At 29.8% G+C, this 22,239-nt stretch overlaps 2 protein-coding genes across 4 annotated transcripts in view; one reads left to right on the forward strand and one right to left on the reverse strand.

The window, feature by feature from the left end:
- Positions 1-3,059: 3,059 nt before the first annotated feature.
- Positions 3,060-8,185, forward strand: LOC130442418 (SKI8 subunit of superkiller complex protein). Of its 2 annotated transcripts, none has more exons than XM_056776510.1 (8): positions 3,060-3,139; positions 3,209-3,266; positions 3,321-3,448; positions 3,656-3,822; positions 5,669-5,904; positions 6,194-6,381; positions 6,498-6,669; positions 8,065-8,185. In XM_056776510.1, the coding sequence occupies exons 2-8, from the start codon at positions 3,264-3,266 to the stop codon at positions 8,152-8,154; spliced, it is 984 nt and encodes a 327-aa protein (XP_056632488.1). In that variant the 5' UTR covers positions 3,060-3,139; positions 3,209-3,263; the 3' UTR covers positions 8,155-8,185. The 2 variants fall into 2 exon arrangements, with proteins under 2 accessions (XP_056632488.1, XP_056632489.1); XM_056776511.1 differs by having other exon boundaries at positions 3,101-3,144.
- A 448-nt stretch (positions 8,186-8,633) lies between these two features.
- Positions 8,634-22,239, reverse strand: part of LOC130442419 (uncharacterized) — a 121,369-nt gene continuing 107,763 nt past the window's right edge. Inside the window, exon 6 of one of the 2 annotated variants that reach the window (XM_056776512.1) lies at positions 8,634-12,967. In XM_056776512.1, coding sequence (XP_056632490.1) covers positions 12,804-12,967 — 164 coding nt within the window. In that variant the 3' untranslated portion in view covers positions 8,634-12,803. The remainder of the gene's footprint in view (positions 12,968-22,239) is intronic. The other variant, XM_056776513.1, reaches the window with a different exon arrangement.

The following is a 22,239-nucleotide window of genomic DNA, read 5'->3' on the forward strand; positions in this document are numbered from 1 at the left end:
TTTCAAGTATTTTGGATGCGACTGGTAGTAGGCTTATGGGCCAATATGAGGAGACTTTATTTCGATTTTTGCCCTCTTTAGTGATTAGTATTATTTCTTCTGTTTTGAAGAGCTTTGGCATAATGCCTTTCTCTTTTTTATATTTTATAATTTTAACTTTTGGAGCAACGTCTGTAGCACTTGCTACAACCTTTTCACCGGCTTCATTTACCAATCTCTGGTTATCATTTTCTCCTGCTTCAGCTTCATCCGCCTCTTGAGAATCTACGTGAACTTCTAAAGTACCAGGAATATCATATACATCCACTAGACCTGGTGTTGTTGGTGGAACTACAACAACGCCTACTGAATCTATATTTTCCATATCGCGCCAAAACCATCTCGTTCAAATTCAACTTCTACTTCGGCAATACTCAGACATATCTTTGTTGTCATCTACGTTATAATATGTGCAGAATCGCACAGTAGCTTGCAGATTTCAAAAAATTATAACTACAATTAAGATCCATATTTTTAAATATAAAAGTGAGTGATATATTCAGACCCTTATTAGTACTACAAGAGTTATTATTTTTACTTATAAGGTATTTCAATAAAAAAATAGCTGTCTTATTTATATGAGCTGCTCACAGAAGTAAAACTGATTAGAAAGATGAAGAAGCAAAAAATGTACTTACCTGTGACAGAAAAAGAAAGAAAAGAAATGAGAACTAAGAAATAGTTTATCCTTATTTTTTTAGGACATATTTTTTATGAATATTTTATAAGAATTGTTTTTTATGATAACTTCAAATGATCAATGATTTTATGTTTTCAAATGATTTTTTGTGTACTATCTTTAAATTTTATATTACTCATAATTTTCTTACCATTTAAATTAAAAAATACCATGTATATACTATTATAAAATATTTCCGTATGTAACGTGTAAAAGTGATATTATTGATAAGTTTTTTAGTAAAAATACAGTCATTTTCTCTATCTCAGACATTTTGTATAAATAACTAGCTTTATACAATCAACACATAATTTTTAATGGTTTCCGCAACTATTGACATAAGGTACATATGCAGGCCATTGATTTATATAAATGCTTATATCGAGTACAAAAAAATGCTTGGAAAGAACGAGTCCTCAAGTTGTCGGGCAGCCTCTAACGTTTATTGTGTAATTCACTCAGATCGGCCAGCTTAAGACGGTATCACACGTGGCGTCCAATGCTTCCAACGTTGGACGCATCGTGTGGTCGTAGTATAGATGTCATTCGACGAATGTTTTACTTACAACGTTGGCGATGAGAATTCATTTTTTTAACCAGCGTTAAAGGTGTACCCAACATTGGAACGAGGTTAGAACTATTACTTTTGGTACAACTACACTGTTGTATGCTTGTCATTACTTTTTTGTCAAGTTTTCATTTCTTCAGGTAAGTTTAGCTAAGGTTCCAGCCTTTGTCCAATGTTGGACTCATCGAGTAGTTGCAGCACTGCATCTAGCATTTCCTCCAATGTTGAGCATACATTGGAACATTGGGTATGGACAGGAGTCTAAGTTGAAAACAAAAATCTAAATACTAATTGAGGCATATTGCTTTTCAAGAATATTGTTGATGAATTTTTTATTTCTTCTAAATTTTTTGCTTCTTTAACCTTTTTATGTTTTCTTTAAAAATAGTTTTTTAGTTCTATTTTGATGAAAAATTAGTTTTAAACAACAGGTAAAATATTTCGAGCTTTATCAAAATATTTATTTTAAACATCAATCAAAATGCAGGTATAAGGAAATATGTTTAACCTAATATGTGTAATCCAACAGTGTTCTTGTTCTTTACCTAGATTTACTCAACAAAGTGAAACTTACTTGACAAAGTAATTAAACAATATATACTATTAATCACATAACTCCAACATACAACACAAATACAAGTCATTTCTAATGTTTAACTGATCATAAAAATATATAAATTGCATTTAATTAATACTACAAACTTATAACACAAATATATGTACATAAAGTCCAAAATTCAAATAAATGTTAATTTTACTACATATTATTTCAAGAAGCTTTTATTTTATCCTCAACATTGATCGGTTCATCTATTTTCTCTTCTGGTTTTGATTTTTTCATCCACTTGCAATCGCAGTCGAATGTACAATTTTCTTTTTCTCCATCTTGCTTGATGGTAGATTTCTCCCAAGGATTCCAAAATTTCAATATTATTGGTTGTATGTAACGGTGGAAAATGAATAGAAGTAATGGAATTACGAAGCAAGGTACGCACCCAGCCATTTTAAATAGCGATTTTTACAATTAAAAAAAAAGTATTTCACATAAATCTAACTTGGTCTTGTTTATATTTTTGCCAAAGATGTTTTAATATGACATTTGACAAGATTATAATGACAGTTTTAGATAAGTATCCTTGATTTATGGAGGCTATTAGCAACAGCTCATACTGTATAAGCTCTTTGGCTATTAGACATCGGATTTTCGGAACTGATCCTGGAGTAATTAGTCCAGAACAAGATTTTTACCAGTTTCCAATTTTGGGTAAAAATTTCAAATTCGAAACTCAGCCTACAACGACCTGTTCAAATTTAATAATTATTATTGAGCAGGCAATTATCCACTCACGGAGTTTACAATAAATTATTTTAAAACCAATAGAATATGAAAAGTCCTTGTGTTGGAAATTTCAAAAAATTTGTTTCTAGGAAATGACTTCAAGAAAAGTTCTTTTTATAGATCACTGAACTGTTGAATATATATAATCTGAATGATATTCTGTTAACGAATCAATTTCAGAAAATATTATACAATTTTCTTTATAATTTAATGGTAGCTCTGAAAGTATACATTTCTTATTCTTTTCGAGTGCGAAGCGCGATACACAGCACATAACTATACTAACATTTCTAATGCAATTTAAGGCTAGATACTGTGCTCACAAAACTATTCATTCCATTAATTCAATTTTATTAAAATTATCTAAACTAAAATATTGAACAAAATTATACAAAACTTTTGCCTGGATGTATATGTATATACACAACAAAATCGACAACATCTTCTTGAAAAGAAGTAGAAGCTAACCCTATTTGTTTGCGCCAAAATTAAACTGACAGAAACGACTAATATTGTTAAGTACTTTTGCTACATCTAATGTTATGTTTATTAATACTAACTTAACGTAACTTTCATCTTTTAGGGCTATAGAGATATATTTTAATTTGAATGTAGTTGAAGAATTCCACAAAAACGTGATGGTACGTGAGATTTAATCATTTTATATTCAATACTCATCGGACATTTATTTTTAGTATTCGGTTTTACATAAAAAGGATAATGCTCATGATGAAGGAATTTGGAGTTGTTATTGGGGCCGGTATGTTCCAGAAAAAAAGAAAAAATCCGACGAAGATAACCAAGGAGATGATGAAAAGTCCAGGTATTTTTAAGATTTAAATCAAGTCAATAAACTTGAAATAGGGAAATGTGAATCTTGCCAGATTTAAGCTCTTTAAATGAAATATATGTTTCAATTTTTTATGAAAATTTCACATTTATGCCAACTAAATAAAGTGAATAAAATAGGAAATTGGTATCAGGGTGCAGTATATAGAGTTGAAATGATTTCTTGAAATGAAAATTTCAGAGACTCAGTGATGTCTGATGAATCCCCCACAGACTATATTGTTACTGGAGGAGTAGATGACCTGGTGAAAGTTTGGGAATTTCAAGATGATATACTGACTCTTAAACACAATCTTGAAGGTCACTCTTTGGGAGTTGTTTCTGTGGCAGTTAGTAATAACGGAAAATGTAAGTATACATATACCCAAAGAACTATAAAAATAAAATACGTCCTAATAGTATATGGGTTTTGAATGTTTAGATCTGTTAATATTTGATTTTAGGACATTTGTACTTCATATTCCTGCATGTTAACTCCTAAAGAGGAAAACAGTCATCCCAATATATGAAATAATTTTTTTAGAATATATAACCCACAAACCAATCACTCACTAAACTCAAATTAAATTTGCTGTAGATTAACAATTTCACTGCTCCTTCCTGTTTCTTATAACAAACATAAGCACTAATTTTACTAGCGAGAGTTTTGCAAATACTATATTACAAATATGCCTTTGGAGTTTTTTGCTAGATTTTGCTAGTTAATTACCTACAGAGCTAACAAATAAATCAAAACAAGAAGGCGTAAATTCTATTTTAAGAACAATACATGAGAATTAAAATTTGCTAGATTCACAATTGTTTTTAAATACATTCAAGATCATTTAGAATTTTTTACTAGTATTTGCCTACAAAGCCAGTAAAAAAATGGATTAGACAAGTTTTTTAAGAAAAAGATAATTTAGCTAGCTTTACAGTTTATTTTCAGTACTTTTATTTTCATTCCTAATATATAAATTTATAATCTGAAAACATAAATATATTGTCGATTTTGTTTTTCAAAGGTCATTCGACAGAGAATCCAAAGATGCACCTCTAGATAACTGATACAAAAGTCTTATAAAGTTATCTATATTTATATCTAAATAAAAAAATACATATATATTATGATCGCAATATATATAAAAAAGCTCAGTTTTTTTGCTTTCCTGAAAATTTGTCATTTTTGAATTATGTGGTCTTAGAACCTAATAGAAGATATCTATCTTTATAGGCAATTATTATAGCAAAATCCATTAGCATCAAATTATAAATGATCTTAAATGTATTCAATGTTATTTGTCTAGCATCTGAAATACAATGTTGGGACATTTTTCTAAAAAAATAAATGGTATATATTTTTTTGTACTTAATATCTTGTTAGCTTTGTACATAATTATTATAGCAAATTCTAAATAACTTTTAAAGTCTTTAAACATAAATGTAACACTATCAAACTTTGATCCCTGGTGTATTTTTTGAAAAAAACATTTTTTTGTTGGTTTTGTATGCAATCATTACATATGAGCAACATATTCCAATTCGAAGCCATTTTTAAAACCTATGAAGATAGCAAAATTTGATCTTAAGGATTTGGCTACAGCAAAAAATATATATGAAATTATAGTATGCTGCTCCTTTAGTTATTGCTTTGAGTCACCTTTAAGTCTTTTTCGAGACTAATATGGATTTGCAGGTCATTAAGATTATCAATTTATTAGTATGTGTATCCATGCAAACCTTGAACATCTTCCACCAGGCACAATTCATTTATTACCTTGGCTATCCAAGATTATCAGATTTGTCCCTAATTGAACATGTGTGGGACATAATCCTCGTAAGGTTGAAAAATTGATTAATTGTCTCTTAAATTCTGATGGTTCTTTGATTTCTTTGACATCAGATGAGGGCTTCAACGAATGATATACTCCAAAAAGGTATTGATCAGGTGATGATGAGTATGCCCGGATGCATTAGGGAATGAATAAAATATTGGGGAACTACAATCAATTATTAATGTTGGTGAGCAGAAACTTAGATGCTCCTCGCCTGATTATAGTGAATTTTACCCATATGATGAACTCCTCAATATGTATGCCAAATATTATAGTAATAAAATAATTGTTATTGATTGGATTTCTGTGTCACTAAGTTTAATAATAAAAAAATTTATCCATGTTTTAAATAAATTAAAATGAATTCAAACTTATTTTAGTATGTGCTTCAAGCTCTTTAGATTCAAGTATGAGAATATGGGATTTAGAAAGTGGTGAAAAAATTGCTAATGTTGATGTTGGTCCTGTTGATCTTTGGACAGTTGCATTTAGCCCAGATGACAATTACATCATTTCTGGCTCACAGACTGGAAAAATTACAGCATATAGTGTAGAGACTGCCAAAGCAGAACAAACTTTTGAAACAAGGGGAAAATTCACCCTTAGTATAGCTTATGTAAGTAAATATCCTCTAAATTGTTATCTATAGCTGAAAACAAAAATTAATTACCAGAAATGATATAAAAAGATATAGAACTCTAATTTTTGGTTGTGTATGATTTTCTATTAATTATTAACTATTTTTTTGGACAAACTTGTAAGGTTTTATATTATGAAGCAAGAATAAATTTCATCATCACCATCATCATCATCATGATGAAGAATAAATTTGTTCGATATTTTTAAATAAGTTCATATAAATTGCTCAGTTGACATTTGGAAAGCTGATAATGGACATGTTTCAGAGCCCCGATGGAAAGTACATAGCTAGTGGAGCTATTGATGGAATTATTAATATTTTTGATGTGGCAGCAAATAAATTATGGCATACTTTGGAAGGTCATGCCATGCCCATTAGATCTCTTTGTTTCTCTCCCGATTCTCAGTTACTTTTAACTGCATCTGATGATGGACATATGAAATTGTATGATGTGTGAGTATAAAAATTTTAAATAATCACAAATGTCCATGGTTTTTCAAAATTTTGATCTCTAATGCTTCAAATTGAAAAGATAGTAAGCTCAATTCTATGTTTGTTTTATTTTATAGACAGGAAACTAGTTTGATTGGTACTCTATCCGGTCATGCTTCATGGGTACTTAGTGTAGCCTTTTCTCCAGATGGAAAGAATTTTGTGTCAGGAAGTTCAGATAAAACTGTAAAAGTATGGGATGTTGCTTCAAGACAATGTGTTCATACCTTTAATGAACATAATGACCAAGTAAGTATCTCGATTATCGAAAATTTTAATCCATTATAGAATAATTGATGATAGAAATGTTATTGAGTTTGTACAAAAATTCAAATGAAAAGCTGGCATACATTTGTTGAAATAAATACCTAAATATTAATATCGGCTCTGAATATTTAACTATTCTTTCTATTCTATTATTCTATTCTATTAAGCTATATATATATATATATATATATATATATATATATATATATATATATATATTCTATTCTATTAAGCTATATATATATATATATATATATATATATATATATATATATATATATATATATATATATATATATATAGCTTAATAGAATAGAAAGAATAGTTAAATATTCAGAGCCGATATTAATTTTTAGGTATTTATTTCAACAAATATATATATATATATATATATATATATATATATATATATATTATATATTCTCATAATTTCAATTTATATAATTTTCTCCAAAGTGTAAAAGCTGAATGTAGGATTTTACAAGAGGCCTCTAAATTTGAGTTTACCACTAAAGGTACTTATGTAGAGTAGGTCTCTGAAGTTTCGTGTCTAATTTTATTATTTATTTGGGAGGTTTAATGCATAATCGTCTGCTTGAGATTTATAGGATAAGAATAACTGCAAATCAGAGAAAGAAGAGACCAGAATAAATATAAGAATCAATACAAAAACACTGGAACAAGTTGAATACTATATTACGCCGTGAACACTAAATTCATAAATAAAAAAGACACCAAACTAAGGATATTGAAAATAATATATAGACCAATTCAAACATTCGGATGTGTATCCTGAGTATTGAGAGAATGGCAGAAAAGTAAAATTCAGTCCACAGAAATGAAAAACCTAAGAAGAGTGGAAGGAGTGACAAAAAAGATAAAATAAAAAACATTAATATAAAAAAAAACAAATATACACTTTAGATTATATAGAGGAAAGACAGCTAAAATGGTGAAGATACTTACAATGGATGAATGAAGAACGACCCGTTAAAAGAATATGGAAAGCGAAAATTGGACAAAACAGAAAGAGAGGTAGACCAAGAAAATCGTGGGATAAAGTTATAACAAAACAAAGCTAACTATGTGCGATTTTTCGATAAAATGAATCATAATTTTGATAGGGTCTTTCTTATTTTGAAAATTTCAAGTAAAGTTTACAAGAAGCAAGAAACCACACAAGAAGCTCCAACTCCTCTTCCACATGGTTCCTAAGCTACCCGTTACAAAAGTGCAAACATTTATGCAACATTTTAGATTGTTTTAAATATCAACTTCTATTTCTCTCTTTTAATTTATCAATAAAATAAGTGATAATCTTAAATTTATATATAATTTTTAAAATTATTTTTTGTTAATATTTATTTTCCGTTTTAGGTTTGGGGAGTGAAATATAATCCAGATAGTAATAAGATCCTTTCTGTATCTGAAGATAAAAGTGTTAATGTTTATAATTGTCCAGTATAATTATAACAAATATACATTTTTTTTACTTGGAGTTTTGTACATTTTACAAATAATACTCAAAATTGACAATATTGACAGACGAATTAAATATAATGTGAACAGATATTTGACAATTATCAAAACTTAGTCTTAATTATCTTTATTTTTGGTATATTTCTCTGCTATTGAAAGAGGCTTATTTTTCAAAACAGTTCAATGGAGTTGTATAAACCAAAATGATTATGATCGTTTTGGTAGATAAACGTATTAATTGTGCTCATGAACCAAGAGAGGACGCTACGGTTTATTTCCCCTTCTCGCACCAGCGAGTTTTTTACAGAATCTGAATCTAAATTTATTTTCCGTAGTTTGTCGTATAGAGGTTCTTTGATTATTTCCTTTTATCATTTACAACTTACAAACTTTTGTAGGGACTAAAAAGAGGACTTGTAATTAAACTTTATCTAAGCGTTTGGGGAAAAACTATTGAAACGAATAGATAAACTTGTTAGCATTTTATTAAAAGTATTGGCAAGTAGGTGAAACATAAGTATACAGTACAAGAGTATAAAGATATAAGCTATAGTATAAATATTTCTTTACTATATCAAACATACGACATAGTTAACTCGTAATACCAGTAAGCAGAGCTAAGCTCGTGTTTTTATTCTGATAATAATGTGTGTCTAAATGCCTAATATCTAATTTTTAATAAAGAAACTCTAATGTAGTTAACGAGAGAGAGAGCTATTCAAAAACTAAAATTGATATTTTAACTGTACTTTGTATGTTCATGAACGTAGCTTTGCTTTTTAATCATATACAAGTTAATTTTTTTCAATGAAATCAGACAGAAACGACACATATCTTGTTTATAAATATGTGGCATACTGCATTATTTTTTTGTAAACTGATTTGGGCACAAAGTTTTCCCAATACTTTCTGTCCACGCCAGTTTTTATAGAGAAGACCCTTTTTAGAAAACACTCTCACTTCGACAATTTGTGAAAATTTTTGTTATTATTGTGGCAATGTAATTCGAATTCACTGCCTACAGAAATCTAAACAGCTTTTTTTACATTCTAAATCTATTGTGAAAATCACGGTCAGTGCTATTAAAATGTGCCAATTTTTATTTATTTTAATTATACTATTGAATATTAGAATTTACTGAATGTATGTATCTAATGTTCTAAATGTTACCTGACAGTTACAATCTTGATATATAAATTAATAGATCAATTGCCATATGAATATTATAATACAATTTTTTCTTGAGAATACAAAAAAATTTGTCCTCAATAGGATACTTGCATTGTTTGAAACAAAAATAGTTTTGGCTAGTTTATATACAACTTTTATTATAATTTTTTTATTCTTTGTTCAATATTTATACAAAAAACAATTATTGAAAATTAAAAAAAACTTTGTAGGTAGTTCAAACATTTCAGTAAGGTCGTCATTTGCGTGACGCCTTACGTATATAATAAACACTGAACATATGGTACAAACTAAATAAGACACTTAATCTTTCGGTTATTCTCAAACAAACGTTATTATTAAACTTTCAATAATCTGAAAAATGGTATATAAATCGTGTTTTGTGTCAGGATGTGAAAATATCACGACTAAAATACCTACAACAAACATGGTTTGAAATTGTTGGTCGTTTTGACGATCCTGCGAGATATAATTTAACTTATTTTAATATTTTATAGTAATTAAGTTTATTATGCTTCCAATTTTTAACGTGATTATATAAAAACTTAATCTATAAAAGGTTTATTCACTCTAATATATATAAAAAAAAGTTGTTTTATTTATACATAATTTATAAATGAAAACAGTATTATAAAAGCACATGCTACGTTGCCGGCAACGATAACCTCGTGATCATCAAGTAGATGACTGTTCAATGCTTTTATTAAACCTATACGTCACAATTGAAAAGCAATGAGAATTGTGTTCTTATGTAGTAAAAATTTTTTTGCGATTTTTGATTTTATTTGATTTTTAGTTTTTAATTAAATATTCTACTTACTAACATTATTTCATATCAAGAACTTTTACTAATTAAAATTAAAATAACATTACAAGAAAAAGAAAAATTTTCAATTTATTTGATTATTTTAGTAGCCATTGGGAAAGTGTCCGAATACAAACAAAGGATACCCCCTGGCACAGCAATCATGTTTATAAAAATTTGAAGTAGATTAAAAGCGTGCTTCGTCGGTGCTGCAGGTTTTTTGCAGTTTCCCTAAAACCTGGTGAAAAAGTTCACCAGCCAAAAGGCCGATGATAGAGAATAATGTAGCCGCAGCTGTATCCACCTGCCCCCATTTAAATTAAAAATCAACAAAAAAATAAAAAGCTTAAAACATATATTGCCAAATCGAGAAAAACCGTTTTCACTTATTTAGAGTTCTCTTGTCGGTCTCTTCTGGCCAATGATCGATCGCTTTTCCTCCTTTCAGCTAGGACAGCACAACCCCACACAACAACCACAACCCCAGCTTTGCAGAAGAACAATATCAGGGCCAAATTCAATATTCCTCCTATAAAAATTTTTCCTTATTCAACCAAAAACCATCCAACGAATCTCTCTCTCTCTCTCTAAATGAGCGTTAGTTAATCTTACAGCTGTACCCAATTCGTCTTGCGTCCAATTTCTATAAAACATTATTTTTCGAAATAGACTAACATTAAGATAATACATTCAATTAATTGAATCTAGAAAAATCTAAAGACTCAAAAATATTAAAAGTGGATAAATATTGAAAAAAGGTGTACATATTACATTTCTATTATAAATACTAACTATTCTGTTTATTTTAATACACCTGTTGATATAAACACGTGGTGATTTGTTTAGCATTACACGAGTTTTCATCGAATAGCCATCAATCAGCGTGAGATGGGAGTTAGTCGGTAATAAGATGCAGAACGACGAAGGTTACGCGGCCAAATACGAATTCCCGCGCTTTTTGAAGTAACTATAGCTACGACGTGTTAAAATATTAAATATTTCTACTTTCAAGTTTCCTTTCTCACTTATTGTAAAGGCCGTTCGACATGCAATGCAGTGCAAGTAGCAATATTTCTTAATCAAAAGCATGCGCAAATGAAACTCAGCTGATTGTTTAATGCAAGATGTCACACTTACAATATTATCCGTTCAGTGTCATTTGTATTGCGTGTAAGCTGCAATTCTAGACACAAATGAGTTTCTGATCTGACCGACAAGGATTTCTTAGTAATATTATGTTTCATTTTCAACAATGTTTTTTATATTTTCTCGTCCCATTTTTAAACAGCCCATAAAATAGTCTACTATTACACATGGAATTTTAATTAGTGGCAACCATGATCCAATGGCTTGCATAATGTCAAGCGACATGCAATATTCGTCTATGTAATATTTTTATCTTGCAAGAAATCGCATGCAATTTCTTGCAAGGTCAAAATATGCATAGATAAATATAACACGTCGCGTGTCTCTTGTCATTGCATCATGGTTGCCATTAATAAAAATTCAATAAGTGAGTTAAACAAATACCTTAACTAAAATTTGATTCGTTATTTTGTGAACAGTTTAACAATGATGATAACAAAACTAGGTAAGTAAGTAACGAAGTGAAAAAACGGTCAGTGGATCACTGCCCATAATTATATCTACTGCTACCTTGGTTTATATATATAAATAAAAATGGCATAGAACCGATAATGAAGCAAGTGCGAGATCTTGCATGTAACAATCAGCTGAACTTCTTGTGCGCATGCTTTTTATTAATAAATTTTGCGTCTTGCATTGCATTGCACGTTGTATTGCATCATGTCAAGCAGCCCTAAGTATTTGTGAACCGATTTGTTTTGTTAAAATTATATACCAATAAATTGTTTTTCATTAGTGATATTATTTTCTGAATATACGTGTGTAAAGACAAACATCAAGCAACATTTCATCTTCTATATTTTGTAGCAGTGATTTTGAATTAATGGTGTATATTTAATGTTTGAAAATTTATACAAAATGCCGTTGGGGTGTCAGTTTCGAAAAAAGAGCCTCGACTGTTTCTACAAGCTACCGACATACAATCACAGCTTTTGATTTGGTAGTATCACAAAATATTCCCAGTATTTTTGTTACCACCAAACTTAATTTTTGTTTTAATAAAATTAAGTGAAGCGGAGTAAATATCATTTTATTTCTTATAACTAAGCTTGGTGCCGCTAATTCAAATTGTGCTTCTCGATACACTAATAAACAAGATTACTACAGTATAATTTTGTACGATTATATTATTGCGAATTTGGAATGAAGAATGAGTGGAGAATTTTTACAGTTATGTTACAGAAAATAGTTTTGATTCAAAGAATGTGATGACTGGGCAAATTGGTTACCTTCTGGTCCCTAACATCACTCGTTACTACCGAAGTAATAAATAAATTTTATACATAAAGAATCTGAAAATGTACTCTATATTCTATTTCGTAAGAACCCCAAGAAAACTTAATTGTTATATTTTACAGTTTGAGATAACCGAAAATAACCAACTCTAATACATTCTTTAATTCAGTTACCTCAAACTACTTCAAAAATAGAACTCATTTTTCTTGGAATTAACTTTTATAATCTTAATATTAAATTATATTTCGCGAAAGCCGCGCTGTTAAGCTTTGGGTTCTTGTATTTCGACCGTGACACTCTCTAACATGGGTGTAGTTGCCGAATTTAAATTGAGAGCTTGAGGGGGACTCTTGTTGGACTTTGTAGATGCTGCTGAAACATTGCTGCTACCTCTTGATCCTCGACGTGATCCTAGAAATAAACGCCCTATGGTAGGGATGTTACTAATAATTTTTTGTGTGCAAAAAGAGAAATTTGAAAATAAATGGAAACTAACTACACAGTATGAGTATCGCGAAAGAAGGGATTTTTTCATATTCCAGGTGCTAAAATAAATAGATTTGAATTGTTTGCAGTGTTTGAGTTATCCGAAAAGTGAAAAATAAAGTGAAAATTAATTTCAAATGCTTATTACTCGACATTTTTTTTGAGCGGTGGTGCGATTATCCTTACTGGAAGAAGGGTAAAATTAAGTTTTTTTTCTTTTCTCAAATTTAAGTAAACCAAAATTTTTGAAATTCTGTGCAATTACAAAGGAATTACTACTGGTATTTTTTTTAACTATTTTTGTCAAGATTTTGGTTTATAAAATCACAATAATATACCAGTTTATTTGAGAAAAATTCTTAATATAACATTATTTAGAAATAATATATTCTCAGAATGAAAATTGTGTAGGACTGAATCAATCTGACAGTCAAGTATCTCAACTTAACCCGACTGTCACGCCTGATGCTTGACACTGCCACGAGTTTTCATCGAGTAGCCATGGATCAGCGTGAGAATATTGTTAGTTGGTATTAAGATATAGAACGACGAATGTTACGCGACCAAAGACACGCGGTTTTTGACGTAACGGTAGCTACGACGTGCTAAAATACTCAATATTTCAACTAAACTAAAAAATCCCTACAATTGTTATTTTGTATTAAATAATACATTCCAATGTTTTCAAAAAACACCTTGTTGAAGGTTTATCGTCTATTCCAAATTTTATTTAATTTTATCGGGTTCCGTGCTAAAATGATCAATTGTTGGCGGTTGCCACACAAGAAAAATATTCACCAAGCATTTTTTTTGAGTTCTAAGCGACGTTTAACTAATTTACTTCTATTGTCTCTCAAGAAAATTATTGGTTTCAATTTTCAAAAATGTTCTGAACATTCAACCAATTTAAGAGAATTGTGGATTGTTTGGAGAGTCGTTTTGGCTTTACACACACTCATTGTTCTGCTTCAAAAATACGTAGACTCCTTCCAAAGGAGGCTATGTTTTTGGGATTTTATTTCTTACTTCGCAAGGTGTTGTGGTCCTCTGGCAAGCCTATCGTCTTAAGGTGATGTATGACGTGACAGTGACAGAATACTGACCACCAGATTCATGTCGTTTCTGGTCATCATTGTTAAAAATAATACTTTTCTGGTTTGTGTTTAATAATATAGGTATTAGTTTTTTACTTTCTGGCCTACTGTTAAGATATATGAAAATAAAAAAAGAAGAAGTCAGTTAGTGAGAATCATAGAGAATTATCGAGAATGATTCATCATTAAGGTTAAGATGATATATTAATATGATTTGTATTGTACATGGAGTTGACAAATAAAAAGTGTATAAGAAGGAAGACTATAAGTTAATTATTTAAAAAAACAACAGGTTATGGGCCCAGGTGATTCTGTGGATAATTAAAATATAAAGAAAATGGCTAATTCACAAATAAAAAATATTTATAACATAGAACTATTGAATGGTGAAAATTATTACTCATGGAAATTTAGAGTGAAAATATTACTAGAAGAAAAAGATGTGGCAGAATGGATAGAAAAAGAATTTGTGGAATCAGATTATACAGTGGAAAAAGACAAAAAGGAAGCTATGAAAAAAGATAAGTTATGTAAGTCATTGATAATACAATGTTTGGATGATAAGCAATTAGAATTTGTAACGGAGAAAAATACAGCCTATGGTATGTGGCAAGCTTTAGGAGATATTTATGAAAAAAAAGGATTACCCCGGCAAATGATGCTAAGAAGAATGTTAATGTCATTAAAATTAAAAGAGAATGAAGATTTGGAAGGTTATTTGACAGAATTTGATGATCTTGTTAGGAAGATAAGAGCTACAGGAGCTGTTATGAGTGATGAGGACATTGTATGTATGTTAATGATGGGGATGCCTCCAAGTTTTGAAACAGTTATAACAATATTAGAGAATATGGATCCTAAAGTGTTAACAATAGATTTCGTCAAAAGAAAATTTAGAAGTGAAGTAGAAAGAAGAAAAGCATTAAAATCTGAACAATCAACTTATGAACAAAAATCAGCAGTATTTAATACTACAAATACTAGAAAAATAGTGTGTTTCCGGTGTCACAAGGAAGGACATATGCAAAAAGACTGTAAAGAGAGTGTACCAGGGCAATCAAATTCAAGAGTTGTGCAAGGTGGTTTTACAAGAGGTAGTTTCAGAGGAAATTATAGAGGTGGTTATAGTAGAGGAGGTTTTCGAGGATATGCAACTCCAAGTAGAGGTTTCACTCGAGGTAGAAGTTATCATACAAACTACAGAAATCAGGGAAATCATGTAGAGGTGAACAAGAAACAAAGTTCAGAAGATCAGGAAGAGCAAGATGGAATATCTTTTTTGATGAATGGTAATGAAAGTAAGATTGTAAGTAACGATAATATCTCATTCTATATAGATTCAGGCTGTACAGATCATTTAGTAAATAATAACAAATATTTTTATGAATATTTAGAATTAAAAACACCAATTAACATAGCAGTAGCAAAGAATAATGAATATTTGAGGGCAATAGGTATTGGAAATATTAAAGTTTTGAGTAAAATAAATGGAAAGATCATTGAATGCATAATAAAAAATGTTTTTTACGTTCCAAATTTAAGGAAGAATTTATTATCAGTAAAAAGATTAGAAATGTCTAATGTATCTGTAGTTTTTGAGGGTGGTCAGGTTAGTTTATATAATGAAAATAAATTGATAGGAGTAGGATTTAGAAACAGGCTTTATGAGATTATTTTTGAGTATAAGATAGAAAATCGATGTTTTATGATTGAAAATGATGACAATGAATCAATGATGTGGCATAAAAGATTAGGGCATATATGTAATGCAAATTTAAAGTTATTAGTTGATAAAAGAATGGTAAAAGGTTTGGAAAATGTAAATGTAAATAAAATTGATTTTTGTGAAGCCTGTGTAAAAGGTAAAATGACAAAACTTAGATTTGAAACAAGATCACATGCAAAAAGATTATTAGAGATTGTTCATACTGATGTTGTTGGACCAATAACGCCACTAAGTCACGATGGGGGTAAATATTTTGTTACATTTGTGGATGATTTTTCTAATTTTTGTACAGTGTATATCATAAAAGGTAAAGATGAGGTGTTTAAGTGTTTTGAAGAATATGTAAATATGGTACAATCAAAATTTAACATAAAATTGGCAGTGCTAAGATGTGACAATGGAGGGGAATATATTTCCAAAGATATAAAAGATTTATGTAAATCAAATGGAACTGTTTTAGACTATACAATACCATATACGCCACAGCAGAATGGTAAAGCTGAGAGGTTTAATAGAAGTTTGTTGGAAAAGGCAAGAACAATGATAGAAGAAGCCAACCTGCCAAAAACATTTTGGAATGAGAGCATTAGAGTAGCTGCTTATATTTTAAATCGTAGCCCTAGCAAACATTTAGAAAATGTTACACCAGCAGAATTGTGGTATGGTAAAAAACCTGATATAAAAAATATTAAGATATTTGGATGTACAGCATATGCTCATATACAAAAACAATTTAGAGAAAAGTTTGATCCAGTTTCTGAAAAAATGATTTTTATAGGATATACAAATACAGGTTATAGATTGTGGAGTATAAAAGGAAAAAGGGTGATAGTAGCACGAGATGTTATATTTAATGAAACTGATTTTATTTATAAAATAAAAAAGGCAAGTATTGAAATAAATAATAGAGAACAAAACAGTTTAGAAGAAAACGTTGAAATAGAATCCGAAGAAGATGAGAGTAATGATGAAGCTCATAAAAGAAAAAATTTTGAAAGAATAAAAAGGAAAGTCAAAATTCCAGAAAAATATAATGATTATGAATTATATATGGCATTTGATGCAGTATCATTTGTAGAAAAAGTACCAGAGACAGTGGAGGAAATAGATAATAGAAGTGACAAAAATATGTGGATACAGGCTATGAAAAGGGAAATTGATTCAATTGAGAAAAATGAGACATGGAATGAAGTAGAGAAACCGGAAAAAGCAGAAATTTTGACAGCTAAATGGGTATTTGCTAAGAAACCATTAGAAACAATAATGGAAGACAGATACAAAGCGAGATTAGTTGTACGAGGATGTGGACAGAGAAATACTTATGATTATGATGATATATATTCACCTGTGGCAAAAATGACAACAATAAGGACTCTTCTAACAGTGAGCAATCAATATGGATATTATATAAAACAACTTGATGTGAAAACGGCATTTCTAAATGGAGATTTAAAAGAAGAAATATATGTTTATGCGCCAGAGAGGGTAAATTGTAAACCAGGATGTGTTTTAAAATTGAATAAAGCTCTTTATGGCTTAAAACAAGCTGCAAAATGCTGGAATATAAAAATAAATACATATTTATTAAATTTAGGTTTTACAAGATCAGAAACTGATTATTGTCTATATACAAAAGTTGATGAAGATAAACAAATTATGTATTTATTACTCTACGTGGATGATATCATATTAGCAGGGCAAAAATTAAATAAAATTGAAATTTGTAAAAATGATTTAATGAGATGTTTTGATATAAAAGATAAAGGAGATTTAAAGAGTTTTCTAGGACTTGAAGTAAATTATATTAAAGAAGAAGGAATCTTGGAATTAAGTCAAAGAAGATATTTACTTGGAATATTAGAAAGATTTAATTTTGATAATTGCAATCCCACAGCAACACCTATAGATCCAAAGTTTAATATTTTTGAAAATAAAGATGATGAATGCACACTACCAGTAAGACAATTAATTGGATGTTTAATGTATCTGATGCTTGGAACAAGACCAGATATCAGTTACTCAGTAAATTATTTAAGTAGATTTCAAGATAAAAATAATAGTTTGGTGTGGACAGGATTAAAAAGAATTTTAAGATATTTAAAAGGAACAGTTAATATGCATTTAAAATTTGAAAGAAAAAATAATGAAAGTTTGTTTGAGTGTTATGTGGATTCTGATTGGGGAAGTGAAGTGGTAGATAGAAAATCAGTGTCAGGATATTTAATTAAATTATTTGGTAATATAGTGATGTGGGTAACAAGAAAACAAAATTGTGTGACTCTTTCAAGCTCAGAAGCTGAGTTAGTGGCATTATGTTCCGCAGTACAAGATTGCTTATGGTTTAAGAAATTATTGTTTGATATGAAAGTCAATATTCAAAATTTTAAAATATATGAGGACAATCAAGGATGTATAGCTTTGATAAAAAATCCCGAAAATAACAAACGTGTAAAACATATAGATATAAAATACAACTTTGTGTGTGACATTTTAAATACAAAGAAAATGGAATTAACTTTTATTGGAACTAAAAATCAAGTAGCAGACATTTTAACAAAGGGGCTCCACAAAAGACAGTTTTATAAGAATAGAGATTATTTAAATTTATGTTAAGATATTTTGTTTATTATTAATGTTAATAAAAGAAAAAAATCAAAATATAATATTTGAAATTTCATAGAAAAGTATTAAGAGAGGGTGTTAAAAATAATACTTTTCTGGTTTGTGTTTAATAATATAGGTATTAGTTTTTTACTTTCTGGCCTACTGTTAAGATATATGAAAATAAAAAAAGAAGAAGTCAGTTAGTTAGAATCATAGAGAATTATCGAGAATGATTCATCATTAAGGTTAAGATGATATATTAATATGATTTGTATTGTACATGGAGTTGACAAATAAAAAGTGTATAAGAAGAAAGACTATAAGTTAATTATTTAAAAAAACAACAATCATGAGAAGATCTTCAGCTGATATAGCTATGAATCTTTGGGATTGTATTTTGTCTGGAGTGTTTTTCGGTGAAACTCCAACTGATTATATAGCCACCCGTTCCGTTTGTTATTGATGTTGCGTCTCATGAGGTTACAGTAGGCCTGTGGCACTAGATATCTTCGTTCTCCCTTTTTGGACATGACTGTCTACTTCCACATTGCCCAGTATACCCTGGTGATCTGGTAGCCACATTAAGGTTACTTTGTTTTTATTGGCTAGTACTTTTAGAGTTTGTTTGCCCTCCCGCACTAGTTTGGACGTGCACTCAATAGCTTTTCGTAGCTTCAAGGCTACTTGATAGAGTGTGTTTTTTAGAGACATTTATATCCAAACAATCTTGAACACAATTTGTTTATTGCTAACAACTTAACCTGAAAAATGATGAGTGACATTTCTTGTGGTATAGAAAGCTTGCATTTAGGCTCACAATACAGCACCTGGTGCTAGCTTGGAACCGTCTGTGTACCAGAGAGATACATTTCGAGCCTGTGGAAGATTTTCTTCGCCCCTGAATGGCGGTCGTTACTACTTCGAATGGAATAATTTTGTCCATCATACTATGCATTTGCTTGATTGTTTTGTAATTACTTTCTAGCTTTATTAGTTCTAGAATTGGTAGGTGACATGCCAAATTTCCTGGCTTTAATGTCGTTGTCTGAATTAGCCTGTAGGCGTCGCTAAATGTCCCTTTCTTCATTATAAGGTGAGGTGAAGGTAGGTTAAGTAGCGCCTAAAAGGCTGTGGCGGGGCAGGTTGACGTTGTTCTGTAATGATACCTAGACAGACAAAAAAAATTGTTATTCTGTATTAAATAATCAACTACTTATCGATTGTTGATAATAAATGCGGTTTTCATCATACTTTATTACTTTACATTTATTGTCTCTCAATGTTTCAATTTTTAAGCATATCCTTAAAAACGTGAACAGATTTAAAACTTAATATTTAACTACTTTTAGAGTTGCCTCTAATTTAGTCGAAAAATTTATGCCTAAGAGGTATACCACGATTGTCGGAAGTATTGTTTTTATCATGTCCGCAAAGAATAAATTTAAATACCCTACAAAAATTACTGACCCTTATTTCCATTTTATCACATATTCTAACGTAGATTATTCAACTGAGATTATCAAGGTATTTGAAAGCGACTACGAAGTATAATTTTTCTTTTGGATAAGTAATAGAAAATGTATTAGTTTAGGTTATCATTATTTAAATTAAGAAATCATAATGCATCCCTGCATGTGATTACATCTTTGTGATTGCACAAAATTTCCAGTTTCTACTTAAATTTTAGAAAAAAATTGGAAACTCCATTTTACTCACCATATCCTAGTGGTTATATCTCCAATGTAGAGGAAATACTTAAAAAAATTTATACTAGGAATCATCTCCTGATATGTTGTTCCATGAATATAGAAACACCATGCACCTAATTAGTAGTGCTCTTTTGCTTCTAAACTTATTAGAACGGTTCAAATATCAAAAGAATATACCGCTGGATATAATTTAATTACTCCTTATAACTCTAATTATCAGTATTCTCATTTTTTTTATTTTCTTCTCCCATTTTGTTGCTGATTTGTTGTGACAATGTATTTATTAGCTTTTCATAATTAATTATTATCTTTAAGTAAGACAGGCAGAGGACTTATCTATGTTTGCATTAGCATTCCATCCATCTTAGTTGCAAGCAGAGATGTGATAGATACACTTTTTGATTACATCAAGAAGAGGTTCAGGATCCATTGATGGTTTTCTGAAGTTTAGCTGTCAATGATGCGGTGACATTGTAATACCGCGTGAATTGTTGCAATGAACTCTGCTTTTTTATTGCATTTCATGATTTTCGAGTGTTACTACTGGGAATTCGTTTGTTTCGGCGTGTATGATTGAAAGTGTTATAGTTCTTCCAATATCAATTGTAGAAGACAGTTGCGAAGAACAATCAATATTTCATAAATACGCACGACACTCATAACAAATTAAGAAATGAAAAATAATGTTTACTTCCCTTATAAAATTCGGTAAACATTTAACAAACCGTCAGTCTACGTGGACTCATCATCTCCATTTACCTATGAAAACATCGAAAAAGAAGATGAGTATGTGGTATGTGGTCTTTACAACCCATCATAATTCAATCAAATGATGACTCTAGCTCAAACGATTCTGACTACCATGATTATTTATATAGATACTTTGGAATTGAATTTTTTTTTATTTTATTTGTAGAGATTTTATTTTCCATTATAGTTTTGACTTTGAAATTTCGTTTTCCAGAAAAAAACGAATGGGGTACAAAAAGGGCTCAGTTCACGTCTGGTACTCTGTTTGAGCCAAACGCACTTACAGCTAGGTACATTTCTCTTGTCTATTTACGTTTTATAATTTAATATTCAGTTTTAGCAAGTTACGGGTTTTTAGAATCTGTAATTGATATTGGAACAACTACAATACATCACAATAATAAGCTAACGCTGTCACATATTTTAGTATGGTAATCATGTGTAATGTATTCTCCCACCTTGGAAATATAGTTTTGGTCAAAAGTAATGTCGGATATGGTTATATCAAAGGTCTGAAATTACGAAGCTGTAGGTTTTGGATGACGATGAATGTGGAACTTCCATTTATATCGAAGTAGACATCAACTTTTTCATTTTAAATAGAATCTGATATTTTTTATTTTATTTTCGGATTCTAAATGGAGTTTTAGATAAAATTTTGGCACAGTGTCCTGTACTAAAAATAAAGTATTATGAGAAATTTGATTTTTTTCAAAATTTTGAAGAATAACACTCAATTATTTCAATATTAGTAAAGGGTAGAGTATTGACGATGAAGATTTATAGTTAAACGTTAATTGTTTATATTGATTCGAGAGTTTTCTTCATCAGTTCGTATATCATAATGAATAATGGCAAATGTAAGATTTACTATTGATGATTTTTCGAATCTTATTATTTACGGCGACTGTTGAACAGAACTGCAGGGTTTTGGCAGAAATATATACTAATGGACCAAATAAAACTGGTGATACTCTAAGTATATTGCGCTTAAAAACTGTCGAAGTTTTGCCAATTTAAGATAAGAATTGACAAAAATAAACTAATAGTGGATAGTGAGATAAACGAAAGGGAAGCTTTGAGTTATTTTACTGCCGATTGTTAGAGATTTTATTTTGTCGACGAAAACAATTCATCGCATTTTGAAAACACATAAATGGAAACCATTTTCGTATCATTCAATAAAAGAGAAAAGGAAAGAGGAAAGTTCATATAATAAGTTATATGGTGTAATGAAGGAAAGTTTAGTAAAAATGGATTATTTAAACGACAATTGTAACTTTTGATGATTGTAGCCCTGAAATTTGAAGCCGCTGTGGCAGCAATAAT

Source organism: Diorhabda sublineata, chromosome 4, assembly GCF_026230105.1.
Source record: "Diorhabda sublineata isolate icDioSubl1.1 chromosome 4, icDioSubl1.1, whole genome shotgun sequence".
Classification (NCBI taxonomy): Eukaryota; Metazoa; Arthropoda; class Insecta; order Coleoptera; family Chrysomelidae; genus Diorhabda; species Diorhabda sublineata.